This window comes from Hemiscyllium ocellatum, chromosome 17 (assembly GCF_020745735.1).
Source record: "Hemiscyllium ocellatum isolate sHemOce1 chromosome 17, sHemOce1.pat.X.cur, whole genome shotgun sequence".
NCBI classification, from domain to species: Eukaryota; Metazoa; Chordata; class Chondrichthyes; order Orectolobiformes; family Hemiscylliidae; genus Hemiscyllium; species Hemiscyllium ocellatum.
The window spans coordinates 57,278,671-57,297,173 of record NC_083417.1 but is presented as its reverse complement, the minus strand read 5'-3'; the positions used below and the strand labels follow the sequence as shown (position 1 = coordinate 57,297,173).

The window sequence follows — 18,503 nt, the reverse complement described above, 5'->3', positions numbered from 1 at the left end:
GTCATTTATGATGGGCTAATGCCCCAAATATCAACTATCCTGCTTCCCAGATGCTTCCTGACCTCCTGTGCTTTTCCAGCATCACACTTTTTTGACAGAGTATTATAAAGCGATGCAGGCACGAGTGATTTTTAAATTTTGTTCTTCAGACATGGCCGTCATTGATTAATGGCATGGTGGCTCAGTGGTTAACACTGCTGCCTCACAGCATCAGGGAGCTGGGCTCAATCCCAGCCTTGTGTGAAGTTTGCACTTTCTCACTGCCTGCATGGGTTTTCTCCTGGGTGCTTTGGTTTCCTCCCACAATCCAAAGATGTGCAGGTTATTGGTCATGTTAAATTGCCCCATACTATTCAGAGATGTGTAAATTAGGTGCATTGATCAGGGGTTATTAGAGGGTTGGGGAATGGGTCTGGGTGGGTTACTCTTCGGAGGGTTGGTGGAGACTTGTTGGGCCAAGTGGCCTGTTTCCACACTATAGGGATTCTATGATTGTTCATAGCCACAACTGGCTACTTGCTTGGTGATTAAGGTCCAGCTACAATAATGTAGGGTTGGAGTCGCATACAGACCAGATTGAGGACGATTGGCAGCTTGCCTTTCCTGAGGGGCACTAATAAAAAAAGGTTAGGTTTTACAAAGATCTGAAAGTTTTGTGATTACTTAGTGATGTGAGCTTTTAATTTCTAATTTAAAATATAATACTTACAAATGGAATTCAAATACCACAGACAAGTTTATACTGTCAGCCCTTCTGGTTTCCTTGTCACTAAATTGATGGGTCTTGACCATAGAGAGACAGACACCGACATACATATACACAGGTGAATGCAGGAGCACACGCACATGCACACACCCACATCTGTCCATCCCTCCCTCCCTAGAGCAGTATTTATTGCCCATCCCTATTTTCCCAGATGGCAGTACAGAAGTAACCATGTTGTTGTGGCTTTGGAGTTACACGTAGGCTAGACCAAGTAAGAAGGCATGGAGGGCATTAACGAATCAAATGAGTTTTTAAAATAATTGACTGACAGTAAGTAATTGCCATCAATCTATCTTCCAGATATTTTAAAAATTGAATTGAATTCCCCAGCTACCTTTTGCGGGATTTGAAGTCATCGCCTCAGAATTTTAGCCTAGGGTTCTGATTTGCTGGTGACATTACTGCCTCCCACAGCTGTGATCCTTTTTTGTTTCGTGTGTATGCAGATGTGTCTGCTGATTTGATTCCTAGTTGTAATTTTGTATTTGTTTTGGAATTGACAGTTCCAGGTGACCTGGGGAACCAGCTGGAGGCGAAGCTGAACAAACCTAGTGTAGTGCACTACATGTGCACCAAGAAAACGGATGATTACTTCACCCTGTGGCTGAACCTGGAGCTGCTCCTACCCCTGGTCATTGACTGCTGGATTGACAACATCAGGTATGGTACAAGGTCATGCACCACCTGGTCAGAGAGAAACAAAGTGACCTTTTATGGTCAATGACCTTTGGTCAAAATTGGAAACTGTTAGAGATGTAACCAGTTTTAAACAAGTACAGAGGCAACCAGGGGTGAGGGTTTATGATGGGACACAAAGCAGAGTCAGAGTTGGTCGCCACGGAAACAGATCCTTCAGTTCAACTCGTACGTGCCAATCAAACATCCCAATCTGACTGAGTCCCATTTGCCAGCAGCTGGTCTGTATCCCTCTCAACCCTTACTCTTCATATATCTATCCAGGTGCCTTTTTAAATGTTGGAATTTTACCAACCTCCACCACTTCCTCTGGCAGCTCATTCCATACACGCACCACTCTCTGCATGAAAAAGTTGTCCCTTTTCCCCTCTCACCTTAAAACTTATGCCCTCTAGTTTTTGCCTTCCACCCTAGGAAAAAGACCTTGTCTATTCACCGTAGCCATGCCCCTCATGATTTTATAAATTTCTGTAATGCTCCAGGGAAAAAAAGCTCTTGCCTATTCAGCCTCTCACTATAACCCCAATTCTCCAGTCCAGGCAGCATCCTTGCTTAATTCCTTCTTCATCCAGAATTATACACAGTCTTCTAAAAGTAGCCTCAATGATATCCTGTACAGCCATAACATGACATCTCACCACTTATACCAATGAAGGCAAGCATGCCAAATGCTACCTTCAACATCCTGTCTGCCTGCGACTCTGCTTTCAAGGAACTATGCAACTGCACCCCTAGGTCTCTTTGTTCAGCAACACTCTCCAGGGCACTGCCATTAACTGTAAGTCCTGCCCTGGTTTGTGGGTGTGATAAAATGGTGGTGCTGGGTAAAAAGAGATGGTAATGGGACAAATAATGATGGATCTCAGAAGCGTAAGTGGAAAATAGCAGAATTGTCAACAACTCCTGTGGTTTAACATTACTAGATCAGAGGTTACACTTTGAAATAGTTGAATTCTGTGTTCATTTTTAAGGCTGTAAGATGCCCATCGAGATGATAAGGTGCTGGAGCTCCAGCTTCATTGGAACAGCGTAGGAGGTGGAGCACAAGGAGATCAGAGTGCAATCAGGCTGCCGAAATTAAAATGACCGATGTGCTGAAACTCAGGCTCATTGCAACTGGGCAGAAATGTTTTCTGTGTTCACAGTATATTCATTTCGTGCAAATGTGTGAAAGATCTTTTCTTGATTTGAGAGCTGAGAGAACTGGCTGATGTTATGGTCTTTTTTTCCTGTCCAGTCGCGTTGCTGAGCATTGCTGGTGAGGTGTCCAAGCATCTGTAGGAAACCACTTTGTGAACAGAACTATTCATAATCATCTCACTATCTCCTTCATGGAAGACGCCATCTCATGCTTTACCAGGATGTCTTCGTGTTAAAGTTATAAACTATGCAATTGTACCATCACCACAGTTTCAGATTAAATTTAGTTATTGTTTCTATTTCAAATGGGCAGGTACTCCTACTGCTCTTTCAGCACTGCCATTCTGAGTCTAGAAAACTTAATTTATTTCAGACACCTTTAGTGTCTCCCTGAATCCAACAAAGTGTAGTTGGGCATATTTGGGTGGATTCAGCTGCAGCTTCTTGAATAAGGTCCAGGTGAAACTCTGCTCATGTCAGGTATGTGAAATGGATCTCACTGCAGAGCTTTGGTCACCAATCTTTGTGGAAATATGTTAACTTGCTTGGTTTTGTACCTCCCTTTCCTTGCAAGCTATCTATGGTTTGACCCTGTAAAGTGGTCATTTTCACAAATGGTTTCTGTTAACAGTGACTTCTGAGTTAGTCTAAATTGCAGTCTTTTACTCCAGATTCTACTCACTGTCCCAGCACTCACTTTTTACAAAGTTATTTGTGTGTTGTGTGTTTGAGATATTAACCTGAATAATGTAACAATACATTTCTGTCCTGCTTTTGTTTTTTGAACATCAATTGCAGCTCTGGTTTATGCTTGTTATTGAGTTAGTTTGTGCCAATCAGATCAAATCCTGTTGGATTTGATTCTGTGTACTTTTCTCTCGGGAAATGAGCCTTAAATTGCAGTAAATGACCCTTCTTATAATCTCTTCTTTTTGCTAAGGAAACATGGCAACCAGTTTGTGCACAGCAATTGTTCACAAGCACCAATGTGATAATTATTAGAGCATCTATCAATTCCACTGATGTTGGTTCATGGAATCTCTGCAATGTGGAAGCAGCCAGTTGGCCCATTGAGTCCACACTGACCCTCCAAAGAGCATCCCACCCAGACCCCACACCCCTACAGTATCCTTGTGACCCTGCATTTCCCATGGCTAATCCAACTAGCCTGCACATCTTTCCTCCGTGGAAGGAAACCGGAGCATTCAGAGGAAACCTATGCACGCATGGGTTTCTGTTAACAGTGACAAAGGTGCAAACTCCACACACACAGTTGTCCAAGGGTGGAATTGAGCCCAGATCCCCGTGAGGCAGCAGTGCTAACCACTGAGCCACTGTGCTGCCCCCAAGGTTGAGAGAGAAATTGTGTCGGACCCTGCAGCACTTGTTGTTCAGTCACCCTGCATTAGAAAGACCAAATTTTGCTGAAAGTGCAAAGCTTGTAAGCAACAACTGGAGTCCCTATATCAAACTGACCTCTGCTGTTGTAAATATTTAATAGTAAATGGTGTCAAGTTACTGGGCCAGAGTTCTGGACCTACATTACAGATATGGTTGCAAAGTGTGTCCATGATTCAAATGCAACCTGAAATAAACAGCTAGAGGGACAAATCAGGAATAGTGGGAAATGAACATACCTCGGCTACTGATCTTCATTTTGAAATTTACTACTTGGATTAGACCAGTGTGCATCATCAATCAATTCTAGCTTTATCTTTTGGGAAACATAAAAGCAGCTCTGAAGAAAATCACCTGTATTTGTTGAAATATTTTCATTTGGAAAAATGCATTGGCAATTTGCCAGTGAATGACACACCCAGCTTTCTGTTCCTCATTGAACGAAGGTCCATTTCCTCAATGATCACCAGATATTTTGTAGAAAATAGTTCTTGTTGGTCTGTGGGAAAATTCTGCGCCTATAGAAATGAAAATGAAGGATGATTCTGCAACGGAAAAGCCTAGATGTGAAAGTGCTCTCTAATGCTATATTTGTTGCTGCAACATTTATGAATGAATTAGATTGAGCAAGGAGTGACCTTGGAGCATTCTCTTCTGCTGTAGCTCCTGACTATTTAATGACTAGCTAATATCTCTAGGGTCTTTAAGCCAAAGTTAGTACTTTAATTACGCACAGGAATAACAACCTTGTAGATTATGCCAGTATAAAGATATTACAGAAGCAGGTTTATTGATCAACAGAGCTGTCTTTGTAAAACTCATGTGATTGTCAGATCACTGGTCTTGTGATTCTGTAACATGCCTCTTCTGGAGGAAAAAAAACAAATTTGAACATGCTAATAGAATTAGGAATAGAATTAGGTTTTAATGTCACGTGTACTCAATATAGATATACAAAGTACAGTGAAATGTGTGCAAAGTCACCCTTCCCGGTGTCATCTTGGATACCAAAGTATTATCTTTAAAAAGCCATTGTTTGTACAGTAAATCCAAAGTTCATATCATTTGAAATGATATATAAATATTAATTGAATAACTTTCCTGTTTGAACAGTTCTGAATCGTACATGTAAAAGTTCTTAGGTTGGATCATAAGTTTCTGCCTTTTTAAAAATGTGACCATGCTAAGCAGCCTGTATGTTCCTGGATCAGTGCATGTAGGGCAGGAGTCAACATACCCCACTGCTTTTCTGACACAACTTTTAATAAAGCAAACGATGTAATTTGTTTCCCATTGTCTGTAAAATACTGTGAGCAGTTATCTGACAGTTTACTGATTTGTGTTTTATTCAATTCTATTTACAATTGGTCAGATAATGAAACAGCCGGTGTCTACGTATAGCAAGACAAAACAGCATCCAGACTTGAACTGTTAAATGACAAGTAGCATGATAGGGTATAATCAACACCCCTTGATATTCACTTGCATTTCTATCATCAGATATCGCAGCATCTACATCCTAAAGGCCAGTAACAACCAGAAATTGAATTGGACTTGGTCATAGAGTCATCCAGCATGGAAACAGACCCTTCAGTCCAACGAGCCATGCCAACTATGTTCCCAAGCTAACCTAGTCTAGCTGCCTATGTTTGACCCATATCCCTCTAAATCTTTACAATTCATGTAACTGTATCTGCAGCTACCACCTCCTCTGCAGTTTATACCACTCACAAAACACTTCTTCCTATCTTTTTAAAAAAAAACATTAAGGGCCTAGAGCTGGCAGGTGGGACTAGGTTGGGTTGAGATATCTGGTCAGCATGGACGAGTTGGACCGAAGGGTCTGTTTCTGTGCTGTACATCTCTATGACTCTGTCCTTTTTAAATCTTTCTCCTCTCATCTAAAGATATTCCCTCTAGTTTTGAACTCCTCCACCTTAAGGTGAATAGCAAAAGATCTTTTCCTTATCTATGCCCCTCATGATTTTATAAATCTCTATAAGGTCACCCCTCAACCTCCTATGGTCCAGTGAAACAAGTCCCATTCTATTTTTATAACTCAAACCCCCCATTCCTATTAACATCCTGATAAACCTTTTCTTAATCTTCTCCAATTTAATAATAGCCTTCCTTTAACAGGGTGACCAGAACTGCACACAATACTGCAGAAGAATACAACCTCAACATGATGTCCCAACTTCTATACTCAAAGGTCTGAGCAATGAATGCAAGTGTGCTAAACGCTTTCTTAACCATCCTGTCTACCTGTGAAGCAAATTTCAAAACAAATGTAACTGAACCCCTAGGTGTCTCTGTTCTACAACACTACCCAGGGCTTTGCCATTTCTTGTTCAAGTCCTACCCTTGTCTGTTTTGCTAAAATGCATTACCTCCCGTTTACCTCCATCTGCCACTCCTCAGCTCGTTGACTGAATTGATCAAGATCTCTTTGTAATCTTGCAAAACCCTTCACTGTCCATTATACCACCAATTTTGTTGTCATCCACAACCTTACTAACCATGTCTCCTATATTCTCATCCAAATCATTTATATAAATGACAGACGAAAGTGGACAGAGTACTGGTCCTTGTGGAACACAATTGGTCACAGGCCTCCAGTCTGGGGGGAAAAAACCCTCCACCACCACCGTCTGTCTCCTACTGTAAAGCCAACTTTGTAATCAATTGGCAAGCTCACCTCGAATCCTATGTGATCTAATTTTACTAATTAGTCTACCATGCGGAACAAAGGCTTTACGAACGTCCAAATAAACAATGTCCTCTTCAATCTTTTTGGTTACTTCCTCAAAAAACTCATTGAAGTTTGTAAGACATGACTTCCCATGCATAAAACGATGCTGATTATCCCTAGTCAGTCCTTACCTCTCCAAAGGTATGTAAATCCTATTTTACAGAATCCCCTTCAACAACTTACTCATCACCAATGTCAGACTTGGGTCTACAGTTCCCAGTCTCCTCCTTACAGCCCTTCTTAAATAAAGGCACAACAAATTAGCCACCCTCCAGTCCTCCAACACCCCACCAGCTTATAGATGATACAAATATTTCTGCTATGTGCTCCGCAATTTCTTCCCTAGCTTCTGTCAACCTCCATCACTTCCTCTTCTATAATGTAGAACTGTTTTCAAAATGTCAGTATTTGTTTCCCTGAGTTTTCTAGCCTCCATATCTGTCTTCACAGTAAAAACTGATTTGCTACACAAATGCAGTGGCTACAAGCGCAGGTCAGAGGCCAGGGATCCTGCGGTGAGTTACTCTCCCCACCTGACTTCCTGAAGCCTGTCCACCATTTAGGTCAGGAGTGTAGTGGAATATTCCCCACATGCCTGTGTAGCTGCAGTTGCACCAACACTCCAGTTCAGACCATTCGGGACAAAGGGGCCCCTTTGATTCTCGATCTACCCAATCACATTAGGCATTCACTCCCACGTGTCACTGCTGCACAGTAACAACAGTGTGTGTCATCTACAAGGTGCACAGCAGAAATTTACCAAAGATCTTTAGATAGTGCCTTCCAGCCCCATAACCATGTGAAGGTAGAGGCAACAGATGCTTGGGGACTCCTACTTGGAAATATATCATTGCTGGTCCAAAATCCTGGAATTCCCTCCCTACCAATAGTGTTCACCATTTGAAGAAGTCTGCTCCCCTTCAATACCTTGAGAGAAATTTGGGATAATTTGTTAAATGCTTGTCTTGCCAGAGACACCCATATCCTGTTACTGAATTAATTAATAAAAATAGACATTGGGAATGATCAAATATCTGACAGGATAGAGGGGTGATTGAAATAGAGGTTGACAGGGAGATGGGGGGGGGTGGTTGGGTGAAAGCAGTTCCAGAGTGTGGAACATGTGCAGCTCTCGTGAAGTGCTGCGAGAGGTTTGGGTGAAATGGTTTAACTGTTTTTGTGAGAGTGTATGAAGAATAAAGGAACATTTAAGACAGAGCTGTGGGAAGAGAGCAGTATCAAATTTAGATGGATGCACAAAAAGCTCCGTCACATTTAGACCTAGATGCAATCTATTATCATTCACAAGTCTGGGATAAGCACAAATTCACTGAACTATTCTGCACCACATTGTGTTGGGTTTATATTGACTTCCAACAAAATAACAGCTACTGGGTCACGCTGCTGCTACCTTAGTTCCAATGAGGTTAAGACCACCTACAGTGCTAGACTGCACAGAAAGCATCGCTGAAAAGCAGTGTCATATTCAGAAGAATCTAAGAGGGAACTGATGGAAATTTTAATCTACTCTTCATGGGCAAGACAGTAACCATTTCTCGTGATGAAAGAAACAGTTTCTGAGGAAGTCCGATCCTCTGTGCTTAGCACTAAAGAGACACTTGGAGGGAAATCCCTTACTTCCGTTTCCCCATTCTGAATCCTTTTACTGGCTGATTTGCTCCCAGTTAGTTATCTAATCAGAGCAGATGTTTGTGGTGGAGTTTTCTGAGGAAGAGACTGCTAACTCATTTTGACAACACAGTACCACTTTCCCACTGTTAGGGTCTTTTTACTTCAACATGAGTAATCTCTTACATGATCCACGTTCACAATCGTAGGCCAGGTTTTGAAAGTTTGATATGCATGAGATCCAAAGACATGACCATCAGGAACTGATCTCTGTCCACTACAGAGCTGAGAGACTCTTCAGAACCTGCAGAATGTGCCAATCACATGTACTTATATGGCCTGTTAAATTATTTTGTTAGAGGTCAATATCAACTCATCACAATGTGGTGCAGACTAATTTGTGCTCATTCTAGAATCTTTAGTGGGAATAGATTGCAGCCAGGTTTAAATATTTTGGGGGAATTCCCAAGTCTGGCATTCGTCAGTATTCCCCAGATAAATCTGTTCAACCAGTGGAAAGGGCCAATGTCAAAAGCGAGTGTATACACTACAGGTTCATGGAGAAGACAGATTTGAGTGTCCTAGAGCACAAACATCTGAACGCTCATAACAAAGCAAATGTTGAGTTTGGATGTACTGCAGCATGACCAAATACAAAACAAACCTTGTGCGAGTTTTAACTGAGCTGAGCTTTAACTAGGAAACACTGGCCACCTTCTTTGGTCCTTTTGAATTGGTGGCTGATACAGAAGTCTTGGAAACTAATTTTACTACTTTTCCTCTGTGTGGGTGTCAAGGTGGTCTGAATAATTTCTTTTCAAGAAGTCTGGAACTTATGCATTAACTTACTGTACTGTTCCAATTTTAACACCAAATCAATTGGATTACAAGTTTCTCCATTGCACAATAAATCTGTTTCATTTTGTATCTGCATTCATTTAAACCCAACTTAATATCAATTACTTTAAATGGCTGGTTATCAATGGTCCTCTTGCCTATGTTGTCACCTCATCCTGTCTTAGCTTCGGACCTTGAGATCAACAGAGGTTTATTCATAATTAATAAAGACATTCCTTTTCTTTTTGCCCTGGTTTGGTGCACCACTCGTTTCTAGATTAGATCCCTTTTTGAACTACAGTGAAGAGTTGGAGTGTTCTGTCGAAATGCAGGTATCCTCCGCTTTTTGAAAGTTCGCTTTATGCCACTTCACTTTAACGTACCTGTTTTTGCTTATCGAAAGAAATCTGAAGAAGATTTTCACTTTTACGAGAGATGTAATTGCTTTTTCGCTTTACTCCATTTTGGCTTACAAAAGGTTTCATAGGAACGCTCTACTTTCGGATAGTGGGGCAAACCTGTACTTGTATCCTTCTGTGTAAACATTCTCTCTTGTGATGTCATTTACTGAGAGGATGGCATTTTGAATATAACATATCATTATTGAATATAACAACAACTTGTTCTACATCACCAGCATTCCATAACAACCTGGCATTTCAGAGAAGTTTAAACAAGGAATCTTTTGAAGTGAGTTACAGACATTGCTGGAATTTGAACCAGGATCTCCTGTTTACTGGACAGGTGCTTTAACCACCTAAGCCAGGGTGCTGGGAAGCAGCTACTTTCTTACCAGTACTATTCTAGAATTACGTTTTTAAAAAAAATTACACAACAACAGGTTATGGTCCAACTGATTTATTTGAAAGTATAAGCTTTCGGAACACTGCTCCTCTGTCAGGGAGTTAGTGGGCAGGATCATAGGACACAGAATTTATAGTAAAAGTTCAAAGTGTCGTACAACTGATGCAAAGTATTGAACAAACCTATAAGTCTTTAATTACTTGGAATGGGGATGCAGGGTTTGAATCATTAATGTGTAAATCTCAGAACTTCTTTCAAGTCACAGCCCCAAGATGACTTAAGGTTTTATTTTTTAAAAAGTGACATCTCTACTCAGACAATGCGTTAAAGGTGCAAAGTTAGAGTCTGTCTGTATCCCAACCTTGAGTTAGGCTGTTTCTATTTCCAAAGTAGGACTTTATAAAATGTCACATGGACTGACTGCCTACAGATTTTGTACTTTTTGAACAAAATAGAACGAATTTGCAAATACAAATCTGCAAATTCATCCCATTGACTTGTGTGTTTGCGAGTATGACGAGATATATGTGTGAGTGTGTGCGTGAGAGAGAGAGGGTCTGTGTGAGTGTGATCGTGAGTATATGTGCTTGTGTGTGAGTATATAGTGTAGTGGGATCACCTGTAGTGTGACATGAACCCAAGGTCCCAGTTGAGGTCCTCCTCATGGGTACCGAACTTGGCTATCAGCCTCTGCTCAGCCATTTTGCATATCACAAAGTCTGCCTTGGAGGACGGTCATCCGAAAATCCAAGCCAAATGTCCTTGACTGCTGAAGTGTTCCCCGACTGGGAGGGAACATCCCTGTCTGGCATTTGTTGCACGGTGTCTGTTCATCAGTTGTAGCATCTGCCTGGTCTCACCAATATACCCTGCCTCTGGGCATCTCTGCCTGTAGCGTATGAGATGGAAAACATTGGCCAAAATGCATGAGTACCTGCTCATGTACGTGGGGACACCACCAATCACGTACATGTCGACATTCTTGACACATTTTGCAGTAGTTGCCATGACAGTGTTGGATAGTGTTGTGGTCGATGTTGTCCTGAACGCTGGGCAGTCTGCTGTGAACAATGGCCTGTTTAAGATTTGGCAGTTGTTTAAGGCATGGAGTGGAGGCTTAGGGAAGATCTTGGTGAGATGCTCATCCTCATCGATAATGTGCAGGCAGTGAAGAACATGGCATAGTTTCTCCGCTCCCAGGAAGTACTGGATAATGAAGGGTACCCTATCGGTTGCATCCCATGCCTCTCTCCTGAGGAGATCATTACGGTTTCTCACTGTGGCATGTTGGAACTGGCAATTGATGAGTTGAGCATCATATCCTGTTCCTCAGCACCTTCATGTGTCTGTCATGTTCCTCCTCATCTGAACAGATCCTGTGTATGTGTAGAGTTTGTCTGTAAGGAATGGCTGTTTTAATATGTTTAGAGTGGCAGCTAGAGAAGTGTAGCATTGTGTGGTTATCTATGGGCTTGCTGTAAAGTAAGATGCTGTGGTGCCCATCCTTGATGGAGATGCATATGCCCAAGAATGAGACTGATTCAAAAGAGTAGTCCATGGTAAGTCTGATGGTGGGATGGAACTGTGTTGATATCACTGTGCAGTTGTTTCAGTGACTCCTCGCCAAGGGTGCAGAGGAAGAAGATGTCATCAATATATTTGGTATATAGTGCTGTTTGGAGAACTTTGTGCATGAAACTGTTAGCATATTGGGATGCAAATTTAGTCCTCAATTCCATTTGTAACTTTTTTAAATAAAACATTAAGTTATCTTGAGGCTGTGGCTTTGAAAGAAATTCTGGGATTTGCATATTAATCACTTGAAACCTGCATCCCCATTTTAAGTGATTAAAGACTTAACAGCAATGTAAGTTTGTTCAATATTTTGCATCTGTTGTATGACACTTTGATCTTTTATTATAAATTCTGTGTCCTATGATCCTGCCCCACTAACTACCTGACAAAGGAGCAGTGCTCCAAAAGCCTGTTGGACTATAACTTGGTGTGTGATTTTTAACTTTATCCATTCCAGTCTCCTCCACATCATTATTCTAGAATTCTAATACTGGAATTGTTTTATCACCATTTGAATAAACAGTCGTCCTCCTCAATAACATGTTATGCAAGATCTTTCTTTCCAGATGTAAGATTTTCATTCATAAAATTACATTTTTTGGATATGGAGTGATTCAGAGCTTTTGTTATAAAGGATGAGCAGATGATATGAATCCAGTTGAAGCAAACTCTGCATCAAGTGAGATTGAAGGTGACTTTCAGATGGGGATGACTGACAGAACAGGTGATCTGACTTTGTTGTTTGCCATGCACTGTTAACCAAGTGGCTTCAAGTACAATCTTGTCTGAAATAAGAGACAAGATGCTCTCATGAAACTTATCAACGTCAGCTGCAATACTGTTGACAGGCTTTCAGTTATTGCTTTGGGAAAAGAGTGAGTTTTGCTTTGGCAATCTAATGTGAGTGCACAGGACTGAAGGCCTCTGCAAACTTTAGAATTGAGCAGGAGGCAATGGTATGGAGTGAGAGAGCAATTGGGAGAACCTGCTGAGGTCTAATAACACTTTCTTAATTTTGCTTTTTGCAACTTCAGCATTTGTTCCCCATTCCTAATTTCCCTTTAATTATCTCAGGCACTTTAGAGGGGAAGTTGAGCACCAACTACGTTGCTGAGTCTAGAGTGACATGTAGGCCAGACCAGGTAACCTTAGGTTTTGATTCGTAAAGGACATGAATGCTTTGGATGGGTTTTCTCAATTATTTACAATAACCATGAAAATAGCTTTATAATTCCAAACTTATGAATTGAGTTTAAACTCCACTGGTTGCAACATTTAAATCCATCTCCCAGCCCAATAGCCTGGGTCTCTGAATTGTTAATCCAGCGACCTTACCACAAAACATCCAACTCCCCATACATAGTGGTTATGTTACTGGATTTGTAACCCAGAGACAAGAGTTAAAATCCCAATATGAAGGTTGGAGAATTTCAATTCAGCTAATTACATTTCAGATTAAGTGATTTAACAATTACGACTATGAAACTAGGACCTTCAATTTCACTTGATGTGGAGTTCACTTCAATTGGTTTCATGTCATCTGTTTTTATCCTTTATAAAAGTAATTGGCATAAAAACCCTTCTGATTGACTCATCCTTTTTTTAAGCTGTCTTTACCCAGCCTGTATGCCCTCTGAACTGGCTTTGCAAGTCACCCAGTTGTATTCAGGAGGATAGTTCATCGACACCTTCGTAAGGACAGTTGAGGATGGACAGTAAATGCTGGTTTTACCAGTGATGTTTGCATTTATCGAATGATTTGAACAAGAAATAGAAGGAACTGAATTCAATTATATTTTTGTAATTTCTTCTTTTGTTTTGAAGGTTGATTTACAACACAACAACTCAGACCACACAAACACCACCTGGAGTTGATGTGCGAATCCCTGGATTTGGTAAAACCTACCCCCTGGAATTCCTGGATCCTAGCAAAAGGACTGTAGGTCAGTTTTAACAAGATGAATGTGATTTTTCGGGTGTAAATCTTTAAAGACGACCTCTAGTGGTTTAAAGTTATTTATCTGGAGCTGACCGACAAAGTACTTGGTTTGTTGAATTTCGACTGCAATGACGTACAATACACTGTTGTGCTAAGTCTCTTTTCTTGAGCTTCTAGTTTTCTTGGTAGGCCATTAGATCTGATGCCTTGATAATGCATCAGGAAATCTAAAGGACAGTATCCATCACTGACAATTTTTTGGCAGCATATTAACGAAGCTCCCCTGCATATTAAGGTCACATTTTCATTTGCAAGAAGTAAATATTACCTTGGGTAATTAAACCAGTGTATTAGACATGAACAAAAACAGTGCAAGTGTCAACAAATTCTTAACATGGAACAAGTCTTTTGTTTTGGAGACTAACCTATAACTTTGAAACTTTCCAATAGCTTTTCAGGTTCTCTTTAACTAGTGCTGCTTTAAAAAGACATGTGTGACACCATTCTTCAGTGTTTGTATTGTAGGCTACAGCGGACCATGAAATGATTCCACACAGTTCTAGTTTATTTTAGGGTTTTTTGGGTATAAAATGGAGAACTGGAAGCAAGATTCAGAGCTGGAGTGATAATGACCAGGAAAGTCAAGTGTGAAGCTGAGGGAAAAGAACCAAAGGGCAGGGGAATCCAAGGGACACGTGTGCAGACTGCAGCTTGCCCAATAAGTAAATACCTTAACATGCTGTCATTGAGCCATTGAAACAAGTTACAAATCACACAACACCAGGTTATAGTCCAACAGATTTAATTGGAAGCACTAGCTTTCGGAGCGCCGTTCCTTCATCAAGTGGTTGTGGAGGGCACAATTGACAATTGACTGCATTTGTTTAAAGTCTTATCTGAAACAAAGCAGCTGACCCGAATGGAATGATGGTGACCGACTTGAGAAGGGAAGAGCCGAGAGGGACCACATGAAATAATCAACTGAGTTAGTAAGTAGGCACAAAGGCAGAAGCTTTGCTGTAATTGTAGAATGCCAGTGTCATTTATGACGTTGATTGACCTAGTTATACACAGTTTAAAAAGGCATTCTTGTTTATCCACATCACATGGTCATATTTCATTCAGATTTGTTTTCTGCATGTACTTCATGTTTTAAACATGTTTGCCTTAGCCAGTGATGTTTATTTCCTAAACAGATTCTTGTGATTTACTTAGGGTATCGTTGCTGTTATAGATTTTCCTTTCTTCAGCTGCCCTCGACTCTGGAGATCCTCCCTAAACCTTGCCAGCTCTTTACCTTTTTGCCCCTCCTTCAAGATAGTTCTTAAGATCTATCTACCTAACCAAGCTATTGATCACCTGTTCTAATATACCCTATATGTCCATTTGCAAATCAGTCAAGTATTTTTCCAGATCAGTCACTGCCCCATTACACAAATTCCTTCTGTGCATGCCTGCTGTGTCACAGCTGTGAAAGCAGTCATGAGATTGTGACGAACAAAGGTTTTTGTGGCTGTGTCCCAAAGCTCCATCAAGCTACACATTAACATTGGGAAGACAGCGGGCCCTGGGGGTAACTCCTGTCAAAATGCATTACAGGCTTAGTTTCCAGTGGAATTAGACAGAACAAGAGAAGCTTGAGAAAGTCTTTGTGTGGAATCTCTCTCAGTGCAGGAAGAGGCCAGTCAGTCCATTGTGTTTATTCCAACTGTTCTGAAATAGCTTTTTGTTTGACTAAATTTATTTTAAGTCAATGATTTGTTTCATTTTTGAAAATGGTTGAACCTGCTTCTATTACCCTTTTAGGAAGTGTCTTCCAGATCCACATCAAGATCTTTTCCCTCTTCGCTTTTTTTTTGACATTTATTTTAAATCTCTGTCCTCTAGGTCGTCAGTTATCCTGCCACCGAAAGTATGTTTTTTTGTCATCTTTCCCATCAGAATGCCTCATACTTTTGAATACAACAAATCTTGCAGACGATGGGGTGGGTGGGAATAGTGCCAAAATTGAGAGAGTTGTCTCAGACTAGTCAAGCAACAGGCTGACATGATCATAATCTTACAGACAATGTCCAAGAATGACCATCACCATTATCATCCCTGGGTATGTCACCAAAAGTGGCAGCACAGTGGTGTACACTCAGGAGGGAGTTGCTGTAGGAGTCCTCAATATTGATTACAGACCACGTGAAGTCTTGTGGTTTCAGGTTAAACAGGCAAGGAAACCTCCTGATTACCATGTACCATCCTCCCTCAGCTAATGAATTGCTGCTCCTCCATGTTTAACAACACAGGGACTGAGGGTGGCAAAAGTGCAGAATGTATTCTGGGTGGTGGATCTTCAATGTCCACCACCCAAGAGTGGCTCGGACCAATACTACTGATCAAGTTGGTCGTGTCCTAAAGGACATACCTGCAGCAGACCCTGTCCAGCAGCTGGTGAGGAAACCAATAAAAGGCAAAAGATATTTGCCCTCGTCTTTTCCAACCTGCTGGCTGCTGGTGCATCTGTCCATGACAGTATCACTAAGAGTGACCACCACTCAATTCTACAAGACCAAAAGATGTAAGAGCAGAATTAAGTCATTTTGGCCCATCAAGTCTATTCCACCATTCGATAGAATCTGATAAGTTTCTCAATCCCATTCTCCTGTCTTCTCCCTGTAACCCTTTATCCCCTCTCTAATCACAAACCTATCTATCTCTGTCTTAAATACACTCAATGACTTGGCCTCCACAGACTTCTGTGGTAATGACTTCCACAATTTAACATCCACTGTCTGAAGAAATTCCTCCTCCTCTGAGTTCTGAAAGGTCATCCCTTCATTTGAGGCTGTGCCCTCAAGTCCTAGTCTCTCCTATTACTAGAAGCATCTTCTCCATGTCCACTCTCTCTGGGCCTCTCCATATTCTGAAAGTTTCATTGAGATTCCACTCATTTTTTGAAACTCCGAATACAGAACCTTAATCGCTATTCGTGTGACAAGACCTTCATCCCCAGGATCATTCTTTTAATCCTCCTCTGGACCCCTTCCAATGCCAGCACATTCTTCTTTAGATAAGTGTCCTAAAACTACTCTCAATATTCCAAACGTGCTCTGACCCAGAGCCTTATGCAGTCTCAGCATTTCAACCCAGCTGTTGTATTCTAGCCCTCTCGAAATGAATGCTAATATTGAATTTGCCTTCCTAACTGAATCTGCATGTTAACCTTAAGAGAATTGTGAACTAGGACTTTTAAGTCCCTTTGTACTTCAGATTATTGAAGCCTTTCCCTGTTTAGAAAATAGTCTGTCTCTTTTTCTTCCTACTGAAGTTCCTAACCTCGCACCTTGCCATTGTATGCCATCTGCCTCTTGATTTCCCACTCCCCTAGCCTGTCCAAGTCCTTTGGCAGCCTCCCTCTTCCTCAACACTCCATCCCTCCATCTATTTTTGTGTCATCTGCAAATGTGGCAAAAATACCCTCCAATCCTTCATCCAGATTGTTACCATACCAAATGAATAGCTGTGGTCCCAACACTGACCATTGCAGAACTCCACTGGAGTCACAGAGACGTACAGCACAGAATCAGATCCTTCAGTCCAACTCGTCCATGCCAACCAGATTTCCTAAATTAGTCCATCCCATTTGTCTGCACTTGGTCCATATCCCTCTAAACCCTTCCTATTCATGTACCCATCCAGATGCCTTTTAAATGTTGTAATTGTACCAGCCTCTCCACTTGCTGTGGCAGCTCATTCCATACACAGACCATCTTTTGCATGAAAAAGTTGCCCGTTAGGTCCCTTTTAAATCTTTCCCTTCTCAGCCAAAACTTATGACCTCTAGTTCTGGACTCTTTCTCCCACCCCCACCCACCCCATAAAAATGCAAACATTTTATGATTGACCAATTTTTGCTGCATTAATTAAACTGCACCAAATTACCACCTGAATAACATCAAGGAATTTTTCGATGTATTTATTTATATACAATTCCACACTGTGAGGCTGCCTGCTTATATTAATTACTGGCAGATTAAGTTCAATGAAATAGAAATTATTTTGAGCAGCAACACACTTAAAATTTGACTGCAAAATAAGTTGCATTTTGCACTCAAGGTGCCATTTTGAGTGACACAGAAGTTACTGCACTCTGGGTTCTGCTGTTAAAATTGCATACCAAGCAGCTTTATTCTCCCTATAGATAAGGGAGGGGTAAAGTATAGATGTCACTGATCTCTACTGTTTCATCTTCAATTCTGTCATTAGCAGTACGTGTCTTCAGCAAGGTCTTCACAGTGAGGATACCTTCAACCCACTAGCTCCCATGAAATAACCCTGGTCAATTTTCTGCATTCCACGATTGACTTCACATCTTATGTATGTACAAATTAGGAGCAGGAATATGCCCTCGGCCCTTAAACTCTCAATGACCTTTCACCCCCTTGTCAATATCTACCTCTTCCTTAAAAATATTCAAAGATTCTTAGTCCCTTGTGCCAAAATAAATTCCCTTTATCTCTCTCTCAATCTCTGTCATCCCAAGGAGTTTTTGTTTTGGTAATGAATCCAATTAAAGGCTGCAGAAATATACTGGAGTTACTACAGAACTGAGGACAAATGTTGCTTAACTAAACAGTAACTGGCCCCCACCTGGGTCACTTTCTCTTTCTTGCTTTACAGGGATTTACTTCTATACTCTGGTGAAGTCTATGGTGGAATGGGGTTACTTGAGAGACGAAGATGTCCGAGGTGCTCCCTACGATTGGCGCCGGGCACCCAGTAAGTAAAGAAGTGTGCATCTCAGGCTGTAGGGTTTAAGAAGGAGAAGTACATCCTCCCTCTGGTAAATTCCTGGCTAGTTGGGTGGAGGTAACCAGACATGTGCTTCAGAACAAAATAGTTTATTATGATTGATTTATTATTTTTTAAAGGTGAAAATATTTAAAATAAATCAAACATTTAAAGGGCAGCATGTTGGC

General features: G+C 41.1%; 1 protein-coding gene across 1 annotated transcript in view; it reads left to right on the top strand.

Annotated features, from left to right (window-relative positions):
• The window catches only part of LOC132823991 (phospholipase A2 group XV-like), a 41,703-nt gene that overhangs the window by 16,854 nt on the left and 6,346 nt on the right, over nucleotides 1–18,503 (top strand). Inside the window, exons 2-4 of the mRNA XM_060838193.1 lie at nucleotides 1,270–1,426; nucleotides 13,422–13,540; nucleotides 18,205–18,303. Of these exons, the coding sequence (XP_060694176.1) occupies nucleotides 1,270–1,426; nucleotides 13,422–13,540; nucleotides 18,205–18,303 (375 nt within the window). The remainder of the gene's footprint in view (nucleotides 1–1,269; nucleotides 1,427–13,421; nucleotides 13,541–18,204; nucleotides 18,304–18,503) is intronic.